This window comes from Ctenopharyngodon idella, chromosome 2 (assembly GCF_019924925.1).
Source record: "Ctenopharyngodon idella isolate HZGC_01 chromosome 2, HZGC01, whole genome shotgun sequence".
NCBI lineage: Eukaryota > Metazoa > Chordata > Actinopteri > Cypriniformes > Xenocyprididae > Ctenopharyngodon > Ctenopharyngodon idella.
In genome coordinates, this window is record NC_067221.1 from 11,582,496 (window position 1) to 11,595,530 (window position 13,035).

The window sequence follows — 13,035 nt, forward strand, 5'->3', positions numbered from 1 at the left end:
ATTTGGTTGATGATTTGGCTAAATGCTTATGTCCGGAAAACTGTATAAAATGAATGACAAGACAATACAATCTGCTTCAAATAAAATACCTCAGTGTTAAGTCCGTCTGTCATTACTTCTTAAAGACTTCTTTAAAGAGGTTTGTTGTTAGAAATCAACTAAGTTCTCACAAAGGACAACCAAACTGAGTCAGGCATGTTGAAACAGGTGCAGCCATCGTTTCATTATTGTATTATCTAAGCTCAAAATAGGTGTCTTCTTTCAAAAAGTACATAAAGACCTCCATAAAATTGGCTTAATATTTCTCATGTGACCACAGAAACCAAATTTACTACAAACATGCACGTCTAAACATAAAATTCTCTAGAACCTTTAGTTCGTCACATGAGAGAAGTGATGCAAAACACCTGGGAAAGCATATTCAAAGAGCACTAGCCCATGTACCCATGGGTCTATAAATTATGTGTATGAAGGACAAGCTTCAACTTTCAAGAGATTTACAGCATTGATAAACAGCTAAAATGAAAGGCCAATACATCATCAAGCCCAAACATTGCAGAAAATGGGTCATTTTTTACAATCCTTCAAAATAAGTGCATCACATCAACAAACGTGTCCATGCATGTTTGCTTTCTCACACTCTCAGAGGACCTGTTTTACAAACCCATTTGTTTTTCTAGTTCCTATCATCCCACTAATCTTACATTTGGTTTAGGTGGGAAAGGGGTTTCCTAATAGCACAGCATGTGGGCAGAGCGCAGTGTTTTTGCACAGCTGTGCCAGTGAAGCTACTGTGAGGTCACAGGTTGGAGACCTTATGCAGGTTATTGTCCCATAAACACAGACTGACACACTGCCTAGAGATAAAATGGGAATAGCTGGTTGGCCATTCCAGCTGTAAAGGACAGGAAAATGGAACACTTGTGAATAGGAACTTCCTTCTGTGATATGACTAGTTGGTCAACTAACTAGTCATCAATTAGGGACTAAATTTGGAGACACATTTTTGCAGAGGGTTTTCGCTTTAGCAGAGGGTTTATCATTATTAATTCATCCCCTTTAAGGTACTGCTGCTCCAGCCATCAAAGCATCACTTCAATAAATGTAATGCATTTCTATCGAATTTCAAATTGCCTGCTGTGAGCAATGTTCCTGTCATTATGCACCGGGTTCCCACTCTTTTGGACCAATTCATTTCCACAACTTTTCCCTCAATTAATGGATAAGAATTTTCAAAATCATTCAAAGAAAAAAGTGTGGCCGATAATGTAGTGCTGAGCATAACTAAAAAATTATATTTGCTATTGAAATTTCAATTACTTTTTAAAGATTTAAAGTCCCCCTGTGGTGAAAATCAAGTTTTTAATGTTGTTTATATGTCTATGTAGTGTGCTTAATATGCTTTAAGACAAATGATGCGCAAATTCATATGTCAACACCGGACTTATGCGGAGTATTTTCTCCTTAAAACTGCAGTGAACTCAAAAATGCGGTTTGAAATCGCAGGTTTCTGACGTCACAAACTACCTTGTAACAAATCACGTCAACGTGTGATCATCAACCAGTGGCTTTCTGAGCTGGTGTGAGTGAGTGGAGGCGGGGCTAATTTGCATATTCATAGAACTGCTTATACTAAATGAGGCAAGGGTGTAGAGTTACATTCAAGCTATTTTAAGGTATGAAGTTTTTTTTTTTTCAAGGAAAAAATGCTTAAATGTGTCATTTTGGTGATCAAAGATGAGTTTTAAGGGATAAAATTATTGACTACAGGGGGATTTTAACCTATTTTTTCTATCCCTTATAATCACAATTTTTAAAAAAAATGCCCTGATTTTTCCAGGTTTCCCATGACTGGTAACCCTGTATGTACAACTATGACAGAATGTTATGTTATTTAGTCCATTTATTTGTAGAATATTTATCAGTGTTATTTTGGCATTATTTATGGTACTGTTTATAGTATTTATTAATATTGTGAACTAACTTTTATTTTTATATTGTCACTTTTCATTTTACTTTTAATTTATGTTTTAGCCATTTTGTTACATTTTTTTTTAAATAATTCTATTTAGCTTTATTTAGCTTTAACTTTATTACAGTTTTAGTAATTTTAATAGATTAGCTTCAGCTTTAATTCAGTCAGTTGCCAAGTTTTTTAAGTTTAAGTTTTTCATCTAAAATATATTATTTTATTTCAGCTTTATTTCAATTGCCAAAAACGATTTTTAATAGTTTAAGTTAACAATAACAACATGATATCTATCTCCTTATTCAAGAACCATGTTTGACTGGAGTCAGGTGGATATAACTCTAAGCCAGCCAAATTATAGAGGGCTTACTAGTGGACTAGTTTTTCAGACCAGAACCTGCTGACTAGTTGATTTTGCAAATATGCACATTTGCACATCCCTAGTCTAGAACAATTGTGTTGGAAGCAGGTCTGTTCTACTGATATAGCTGTGTATCATCTGGCCACCGTCCTCCACGCTAAATGCGGTTATGAAGGATGCATAAGCCTGGCTAAACAGCAGGCTGCTTGCGTTGTGGGTGGTGTGGTGGTGCAGACAGGAGCTGGTCTCTTCTGCACTCTCATTAGAGCTGAGAAATACAACGTCAGACGCATCCGCTGCTGTGCTCTCCTGAGAGCTTGACCTCAGTTCATCCCCACACCCGGCCCAGGAATTTCAGCTTTGGCTTTGAATTATGCTCTTCCCAATCCTCCATGGCCTGCTTAACTTGAGATATGGATGAAATAGCTGGAGACACTGCACTCTTTTAAGTGCTTTTAATTAGATAAAGCAAATTACACCACAGCACAACAGCTCCAAAATGGCTGTTCTGGCCTGAAATCTGGCCAAAACTATATCTAGCAGCTAAAGCAATATTCAATATGATTAAGTTACAAAATAATTTGTACAACTGTACATTTGTAGGTCAGTATCTATATAAATTGGCACACAGTGATTCATGGAAAGCAGATGGGTTTGATTAGACAGCAAGATGCTTGGAGCATGGTTTCAATTAAATCTGTTTCTCAAATCAAATTCCATTTGTTGCATAATAAGATAAGGAACAGACATTATTTCGTTTTTTAAAATGTATTTACTGTTTAGCTTCATTGGTGTCTGGCAAAATTCTGCATTATCTACATTCCTGATGTCAGACAAATCATTTTAAAAATCAGCATGGCAACACCACTGTCCCTTTGACATACAGTAAAAATCTCAGCAGCAGAGTCAACCTGTTTTGCTAAAGGTCACCGCCCATTATAATTGTGCAGCAGTGAAGAGACCAATCAGTGGGCCCCATGCCAACATTAAAGGGTGTGGCAAGTGTTTGCTTCAAATTCTGAGCTCTAAAGAACAGATGCACAACCTTATCCTTCAACAACAGATGCAAGCGGAGCTTTTTGAGTTGATGATGATTTTTGAGTTGAACATGAAGAGGTATAATAATGGGACAGTTCTGTGGGACTGGGGTCACACTCACCCTAATATCTCCATTATTGGCTCTTGCATTGTGATTGAAGGCCTGGGCTGGGTCTTTATGATACACCTTCAGGCAAGACTGTGAAGTGATGTTCCTGTAAAGAAAAACATTTTTATATATTATATATATATTATTTTAGAATATATATATTGTTGTATTTAATATACAATCATTCAAAAGGTTTGGGTTGGTAAATTTCTTTTTTTTTTTAAGAAATCTCTTATGCTAACCAAAGCTGCATTTATTTGATCAAAAATGAAAACAGTAATATTGTGAAATATTATTAATTACATTTTTTTTTCTATTTTAATATATTTTAAAATGTAATTTATTCCTGTGATTGCAAAGCTGTATTTTCAACATCATTACTCCAGTCTTCAGTGTCACATGATCCTTCAGAAATCATTCTGATATGCTGATTTGCTGCTCATAAAACATTTCTTATTATTATCAATTTTGAAAACAGTTGGGCTGCTTAATATTTTTCTGGAAAGCATAATTTTCTGATGGATAATAAGTTCAAAAGAACAGCATTTATTTGAAATAGATTTTTTTTGCAGCTTTACAAAAGTATTTACTGTCTTTTTTGATCAAAAAAAAAAAAAAAAACGTATTATCCCCAAATGTTTGAATAATGGTGTATATATTTTTTTTCTTGGTGGTAAAGAACCCAAAGTGTTTTGGTGCAAATAACAAAGCATTATCCCTATGAGCTGCAGCTCACAGCGACAGAAAGGTTAGAAGCATGTCAACACAAGCACCCACCTCATAACTATAAAGTCTGTTAAGAAACCAAGCCCATCCTCTGCCAAATAACTAACACGCACACACACACACACACACACGACAGAGAGAGAGAGAGAGAGAGAGAGAGAGAGAGAGAGAGAGAGAGAGAAACAGACTGATCACACTCTCTTTCTATTCCTTCTGACTTATTAGAAAGCCGCAGGCCAGTGAAGAGTAGGGTGTGGAAAAGGGAGTCACCCAACAGTTTGAACGTACTTAAAATCAAGCACTGCCTGCAATTTTCTGCACTTAAGAAGCAACCACACTGCAAAAGGGAATGTCTGTGATAATTTTTTTGCGATATCAAACATAATCTAACATGTTGTGCATTGCATGTGACGCTTTTTAAATTCATTATATAAGTCATGCAAAAAAATAGCACCCTGGCCACTACAGTCTCACAATGAAAAGAGATCCTATAGTGCAAGACACACACCTGACATCAGTCAACTCATAGTACATATTCCTGATGTCATCTTTGATGTATATAGCCACGCTGGGGGACTCCAGTGTCTTCATGGTGAGATGCTGGGGGAAGGCACTGACAAACAGGGCCCTGATGGTGTCTGCACTGGTCACCTCGTTGGGCATTCGGATCTGTTTTGTATCTTCTCCATACTGCAGGTAGAGGAAACCTAAGAATAAACAAAATAGGAGATTGATACCAGCATAATATGTACTCTTATGGAATGAGTAAAGCTATATAACACTAAAAGTTTTGTAAATATGCCGTAAATGCATACAGTACAGAATATAGACTAATAAGGGTACCAATGGTAAATGGTGACAACTGCATTCTGTCTGTTAATTGGTTCTGTTTATTGTTTATCTAATATATATAATATATTAGCGATGCACACAGTGAGTAGAATTGAGTTTTCTGTCATGTCTTCTTCCGCTTGAATATTTAAATTCGCAAGGCTCAAAAAACACCCGCAAAGGATAACATTTTGTGAAGATGCAGCACTAGCCTGATTGGGACGGTGACAGTTTCGTCAAATGTCCCGAGCATTCTTCTACTTTTCATGATATTTATGCTTCGTGTATTCATGCTTCGTTACAAAAAAAACAACAACAACTCCAAAAGGCCAGCTGGCAAAATAGCAAAGAATTTAAAACTGGCGTCAACATTTGGTCTGACATGCCCAAAGATATGCACTTTGTCACAACGTGTTGGAAATTATATTACAAACTATTTCTTTAATAATGATGCTATTTAAATGGTTTCAGTAAGAATTCATTCACAATATTCAGACATTGTGTTAAAATAACATCAGGGACTCAAAATCATTGATCATCCATTTTTAAAGTGCAACTTAGGTTCAAAAATTCTCTTAATTTACTAATATCTGACTGACATCAACTCTGCCTTACATCTTGACAAATTGACTTGTAACAATCAAAATTACTTCAAAATATCTATTCACAACAATGAAGAAAGAACGAATAAATCAAAGACACACCCACAAGTGAAAACACTGAGTCAGTACTGTACCTAATGACCTGTCCTTGGTCTGGTTAGTTGACTTGACAACGGGGAGGCTCGCTCGGGAGCGGCTGCCTCGGGTGAAGGCGGAGGGGGCTTCTGCCTCTGACATGGCCTCCAAAGACTCAAGGGAGGCCAAAGAGAGATGCTCCCCCGGCTCCCCTACAGCAGACTGAGGGGGTACACTGTGCCCAGAACTCCTGATCTACAAGAGAACACAAAATGATCAAAGAAGAGGTTAGACAGAGCATATAGATTTGGATCTAACATCAAACACTTCACAAAAAAACAATATTTTTGTGTGAATTATTAAACCCTAAAGATTTGGGTGGTGTTATTTTAGTATTATAGTATTTATTAATATTTGAATCAAAAGTTTAGAAAATTAATTTTTTTTTATGTTTTTGAAAGAAGTTTCTTATGCTCACCAAGGATGCATTTATTTAATAAAAATACAGTAAAAACAGTAATATTGTGAAATATTATTGCAAATTAAAATAACTGTTTTCTATTTTAATATATTTTAAAATGTAATTTATTCCTGTGATGGCAAAGCAGAATTTTCAGCATCATTACTCCAGTCTTCAGTGTCACATGATCCTTCAGAGATCATTCTAATATGGTGATTTGCTGCTCAAGAAACATTTCTTATTATTATAAGTGTTGAAAACAGTTGTGCTGCTTAATATTTTTGTACTTTTTTCAGGATTTTTTGATGAATAGAAAGTTCAATGAACAGTATTTATTTGCATTTATTAAATTTATTAAAGCATTTATTAAATATAAATCTTTTGTAACATTATAAATGTCTTTACTGTCACTTTTGATTAATTTAATGCATCATTGATGAATAAAAGTATTAATTTCTCACTTTTTTAATCTTACCACAAATGTTTGAAAGTTATCATTGTTTCCACAAAAATGTTAAGCAGCAAAAACAGTCATATTAAATTGCAATATTTCACAACAATACTGTTTTAATTGTATATTTGATTAAATAAATACAGCCTTAGTGAGCATAAGAGACTTCTTTCAAATAGATTAAAAAATTGTAATGTTTCCAAATTTTGTTTACAGGTACTGTATATTTTTTTTTATATTTTCAGTTTTCATTTTCATTCTAGTTTAAGTTTTAGTCATTTTTTTATATATATTTCTATTTCGCTGTAATGTATTTTTATTTCACTTTTAGTAACTTTAGTACTTTAACTTTAGCTTATTTTACTTCAGTTAGTTGCCAATGCAACATTTCGAATTGTCATTTAATATTTTTATATTTAAGTTTATCTAATTTATCTAAATTTCATTTTACTTCAGCTTTATTTTAATGAACAATTTTAGCTTTAGTTTAAAGGTGCAATATGTAATATTTTCTGTCCGCTAGAGGCCTATTCAAAACAAAGGTGTAGCTTGATGACGCCATGTTTGAGCGCAGAATCTTGGGACATATGGTCTTCACCTCAATGGCCGGTGGAAAAGAATTGGGATAGGACTCGGGAAGAAATCATGTTCATGGATGCGATTATTAATGTTACTGTAGTATGAAGCAGAGGAGGACCGAGTGTTGTGGGAGCTGAACGAGGCCTCAGGAGCAATTGTGCAACACACGTCTCGCGAGCAGCGGAACTTTTATTATGTCACAGTCGCCGGCGCCGCTTCCGCTTTTGCGGTCATGAGTATGAGGTAACAGCTCTGTTTATCATATTAGATACATTTGAGTGTGTTGAAAATGATGTTATAATGTTACTCTGTGTGTTTCCTCGGTGGCTGCAGTAAGACACTGTTGCACACTGCAGTAAGCTAGATCGATTTTAGAATATCATATTAAATGCTGGATGGCTTGTGTTGATAAATGGCATGCAATTCATTTTTAAAACGCATTGTATGATGGAGAAAATGCTGTATTACTGTTACTAAAAATAAAGCTGCATCTGATTATGCTATGTTAGCTACTTGACAAAATAGTGGTTTTCTCTGAGGCATGGTAAAGTATGGTACTCGCAAAAAAAATCAAGAAAATTAGATTTAAACAATAAGACTAAACGTGTTGAGCTATATAACAATGATTAGTTTTCTGTCTATAAATATATCAAAACAGTTGTTCCCTTGCCTATTAAAACATGTAAATATTAAAGCGTCTTTGGTGTTTCCATGGTTTCTACAAAATAAAACTGGAAACCCGGGTATGACGCAATTGAAAGGCGACTCCTCACACGTCCCGGATCCTTGGTTAAAATTGCAATTTTCTCACAGTTTACAAATAGTTGCAAACATTTGAGATATTGTAAGTACTCAAGTGAACAAAATATATAACACTGGCCTAGTGGTTTTTGGATATTTTACTGCAAAATTCTTGCATATTGCACCTTTAAGGGTACGTTTACACGACAACGATATGTTTAAAACTAAGAAGTTTTTCCTTTGAGTTTTCCACGTACAGACGACACCATTGTCTGTATTCTGCTGGCAGGCCATTAGATGGCGATGAAACATTATAGACTGAACATGTAATATACATGTGCATGACGTCATCGTTTTCAAAGATTCGCGTTTTTGTTGTTCACACAAAGACCGTTTTTAAAAACTTGCACTTTGGTGCTGTTTACACGACACCATTTTCAACTAAAAACGTCAAACTTTGAATGCGTTTTGGCCATTCATTTACATGAATGCCATTTTGGATGCCCGAAAACGCAAACTTTTGGAAACGGGTTTCAAAGTGCAAGGTTTTGAAAACAGTCTCTGTGTAAACAACAAAAACACAAATCTGTGAAAACGATGACATCATGCACATGCGTATTACATGTTCAGTCTATAATGTTTCATCGCCATCTAATGGCCTGCCAGCAGAATACAGCGTTTTTAGAAATTTTCACGGAATCGTGTGAATGGGGATCGTTTTGACAACGGAGTCGTCTGTACGTGGAAAACTCAAAGGAAAAACTTCTCCATTTTAAGCATATCGTTGTCGTGTAAACGTTAACAAGAACAACACTGTTGGGCAGTATCTGCACTGGTAAACATTTGGAAACAATTTATAAGTTTATTAACTGTGCAGGGCATTCTAAATGTCAAGATGTGAGCAGAGGTACAGTCATAAACTTTAATGCTCAATAAAAGGCCACCAAAAGGTCAGAGAGGATGGCCGAGAAATGCTAAATGGACAGACAAAGATCTATTCAGTGAAACAATAAACACCTGAAAGAACAAAAAGGCAAAAATGACATTACAATCCTTCATTTAGCATTCAATCACACTTTTAATTTATGCGCCTAAAAGAGATTAAATGAAAACAATTATCCACTAATGACAAGGGCGACTACCAAATGAAAAGCAGTGTGACTCTTTTTGTTGCACGACACGTGGATATACAACCATCAACACGTCTTCAAGTCAATTACGCCTCAATCCTGTAATTTAGCTTGCATTAAAAAAAGAAAATGGATTGATTTATCTCCAGTGAAACAAAAGCAGTAAACACACAAAGACCAATTAGTGTGCTCTGGCACAGGCATTATCCTTTGTAGCCTATTTATATTCACAGACCAAAGAGCATCTACGTGGTTGTCCTCGCAATAACACCTTTTGGGCACACGCAGACAGCAGATGTAGAACGATGGATATGCTGTGTTCACTGAGGATGGGTTTTCACCCCGAGGCTGGAAGTCATTGCTCCATTCTCGGCAATAGGAAGAAGCGACAGGCAGAAGGCCACATCTACTGAGTCAGAGAGCGTCTCATCACAATGCCAGCACGCACATTGACCTGCTCTGACATGCACGGCTGCCAGATTACCACCCTGCATGACCCGAAGGAACTTAATCCTTATATAGTGCACTGCTTCATTTTCGACTGTGGTTTTGGTGACAACGCAATTATGAGGTCAGGGGAGAAGCACACAATTACACCTTAGACTCTGCGTTTGACGCAGGCATTTCCGAAAGCGTCTCAAAGCATTTCTGTAAGCACCTTTTCAGAACTATATTTAAATCAAACAATTATTTTGTACATTTTACTAAGGTTTTGTACATCTCCACAGATTTGTTTGTGCTCTAAACATGTTTTGACTGAACAAATCTGCAAACATTCAGACACTTTTGAAGTCTTGTGTTTTGCAAATCTAATACTGTTGTACCTTTGGTAGGATCTCTGCTGACAGTAGTGTGTTTTAGAGATGCGAAACTCCCCATGTATGCAAGTCTGGAAGTTGATACTAAATAGTAAAGGTCATAACCGGTTCAGCCTAAGGGGTGATTCACACAAAATGTGTTTTTGCATCTTAAAAATGAAAGATGCAGGGCAGTGGAATGAAAAAAAAGAGCTAAGTTGATGAGCACCAAACTTCTTGAATTTTGAGTCATGCGCAAGACACTGCAAAAGATGCAAGACATGAGCGCAACGGTCAAAAACACGTACATCTAGCACGTTAAAATAAACTATGGAAAAGTAGCGCAGTGGAATATAAAAACGCGTTGTCTGAACAACCCCTTAAAGTTTCAAAATGGTTAAAAAGGGTCTTGTGTTTAAAAACGCAAGACGCAGGGCAGTACAACAGAAGAAAATGCAAGGTCTAGAGAAGTGTTCTTTAAAAGTTGAGTTTAATTTAAATTGAGTGCCACAGTTTTAGAATGATGTGTGTGAGAGATGCTACAGTGTGAGTGCAACAGTCAAACACGTTTACATAGAAACAATGGAAATGCAGTGAAGTGGAATGCGAAAACAAAATGCAGGACACTGGAATAAGAAAAGTTTTTTTCCTCACAAAAACTTATTTTAACTTGAGTGCCCTGTTTTTCAAGAAATTGCATTTAAAGCAAGATGCAAGCGCAAGGGTCAAAATTCCATCAAATGCATTTTTACATAAACACAATGAAAAAGCAGTACAATGGAATGCAAAAACGCAATACAAAGGGCAATGGAATGGAAGAAAACGCAAGCTTAAGAGATGCATTTTTTTGTTTTGTTTTTTATAAAGTTGAACTTCTTTTAGTTCACTTCAGAATTAAAATTTCCTGATAATTTACTCACCCCTATCAATGTCATCCAAGATGTTCATGTCTTTCTTTCTTCAGTCGAAAAGAAATTAAGGTTTTTGAGGAAAACATTCCAGGATTTTTCTCTATATAGTGGACTTCAACGGCTACCAACTGGTTGAAGGTCTAAATTGCAGTTTCACTGCAGCTTCGAAAGGCTCTACACGATTCCAGAAGAGGAATAAGGGTCTTTACTAGCGAAACAATGTGTCATTTTCTAAAAAAAAAAAATTATATACTTTTTAACCACAAATGCTCGTCTTGCACTAGCTCTGCGGCACACATTACATAATCACGTTGGAAAGGTCACGTGTGACGCAGGCAGAAGTACCGAGCAAGTGTTTACAAAGCGAATGTGCAAAGACTAAGTCAAACTGCCTTTAAAAACTGTCAAACTGCCAAAAACGGTAAAACAACGATGTCGGACGATTTTGAAGTTGGAGGAGAAAATAAGATGGAGTTTTTCGCCTTACCGCAGTACTTCCGCTTACGTCACGACTCACGCATGACCTTTCAAACATGATTACGTAATGCGTGGCGCAACGCAGAGCAGTGCAAGATGAGCATTTGTGGTTAAAAAGTATATACGTTTTTTTAGAAAATGACCAATCGTTTTGTTAGATAAGACCCTTATTCCTCAGCTGGAATCCCTTTGAAGCTGCAGTGAAACTGCAATTTGAACCTTCAATCATTTGGTAGCTGTTGAAGTCAAAAACCCTTCATTGTTATATATTTCCTCAAAAACCTTAATTTCTTTTTGACTGAAGAAGACAGACATAAACATCTTGGATGACATAGGGGTGAGTAAATTATCAGGAAATTTTAATTCTGAAGTGAACTAATCATTAGCGAGACACTGCAAAAAACGGTCAAAGATGTCTGTCAAGCATGTTTACACACAAAAAAAAAAAAAAAAACCAATGGAAAAAACAGTCCAGCGAAATCCGAAAAAAGCATTCTGTGTGAACAGCCCCTAAGAATGCAAGAGGTCATCTTCACTTTTTTTTCATGAAACCACTGCACTGACACCAGACTGCAATATATTAATGCACAAGTTTTCAAAGTTAAAAACTATGATGACTGACAGAAAACGGTGCTCTGGCAATTCACTAGGAAGCACATCCAAAAATCTTTCATTCTCAAGGTCCAGGCTGAGACTTGAAAGTGATGAATATGAGTTTGATGGTATCTTTGCACAGGTGTTGCATTGTAAGTCGACTAACAATCGCTCCGGTGTGCACAGACGCGGCACGAGCAAATAATAGACTTTTATGTTGACTTGAAAAAAAAAAAAGTGCCCAGATTAATGGTGCATGACAGCTGGGATCATTTCAGACATGCATAATGCAACTGTACGTTCAACATGTTATTGTGTGGATTAAATAAAATAAACATGGTCGCATTCTTAAGATTGCTTAAGATTGCTTACCTATTCCACATGCATAAGCAAGCTGTGCCAACATACGCTTGCACTCGGGCATTGTCAGAATGCGTTACCTGCACAATGCCGGGAAACTGAAAGAGGCCTGAAAACAGCAGTTTAAAGCATAAGGGTGGGCTTGAGGGGAGCAGGTCGCACGGTTCACTGCACTCTCCTCTAATCACAGGCAGATGAATGGCCACAGACCATGCTGGTCTAATGCCAGGTCTTTGAAAGCACTGGCATGGTCAGATAAATCATACCTTATTCTCTCTGGGTCTTGAGAATATTGAAGAACGAAAGAGTGAAAGGAGGATGAAAGACACGCTCCCTCCTGCTGGATAGGCTTCAGTTTTATTCAGTGCCAGGGGCGTGATATGATATTACTCATGGCTGTGCCCAGCCACAAAGAAAACTTACCAAAACTATGCTGAAAAGCAATATAGAAAAAAGAATTCAAGAGACAGACACCTTGCATTGAAAGAAACCAGTTACTGTGAGCGTAACTGATACTTTTAAGTTAAAATAAGAACAAAAATCCCAAGAAACCCTTCCAAAAATTACTCCAGGTGCACATAACATGGTAAAGTGATAGTATCAGATGTTAATAGCATGGTACATTGTACTTTCACCATGGTATTTGCCAAAGTACTTCAAAAAGATGCCCATGGTACATGTTCAAAACACTGTGATATTACCATAGTTCTTTAGGGTACATAGAAATGGACTATTTTATCTCATAATATGATAACTCTGTCATAATATTGTTTTGCATACGTCCTTCTTTTTTAGTATTTTGATACAAAGGAGAACCAGTATAT

General features: G+C 36.4%; 1 protein-coding gene across 9 annotated transcripts in view; it reads right to left on the bottom strand.

The window, feature by feature from the left end:
• The window catches only part of LOC127501583 (sickle tail protein homolog), a 65,964-nt gene that overhangs the window by 18,473 nt on the left and 34,456 nt on the right, over positions 1 to 13,035 (bottom strand). For all 9 annotated transcript variants that reach the window (XM_051873639.1, XM_051873630.1, XM_051873704.1 and 6 more), the window contains 3 exons: positions 5,771 to 5,966; positions 4,712 to 4,910; positions 3,490 to 3,583 (listed from right to left, as the gene is read on the bottom strand). In XM_051873639.1, coding sequence (XP_051729599.1) covers positions 3,490 to 3,583; positions 4,712 to 4,910; positions 5,771 to 5,966 — 489 coding nt within the window. The remainder of the gene's footprint in view (positions 1 to 3,489; positions 3,584 to 4,711; positions 4,911 to 5,770; positions 5,967 to 13,035) is intronic.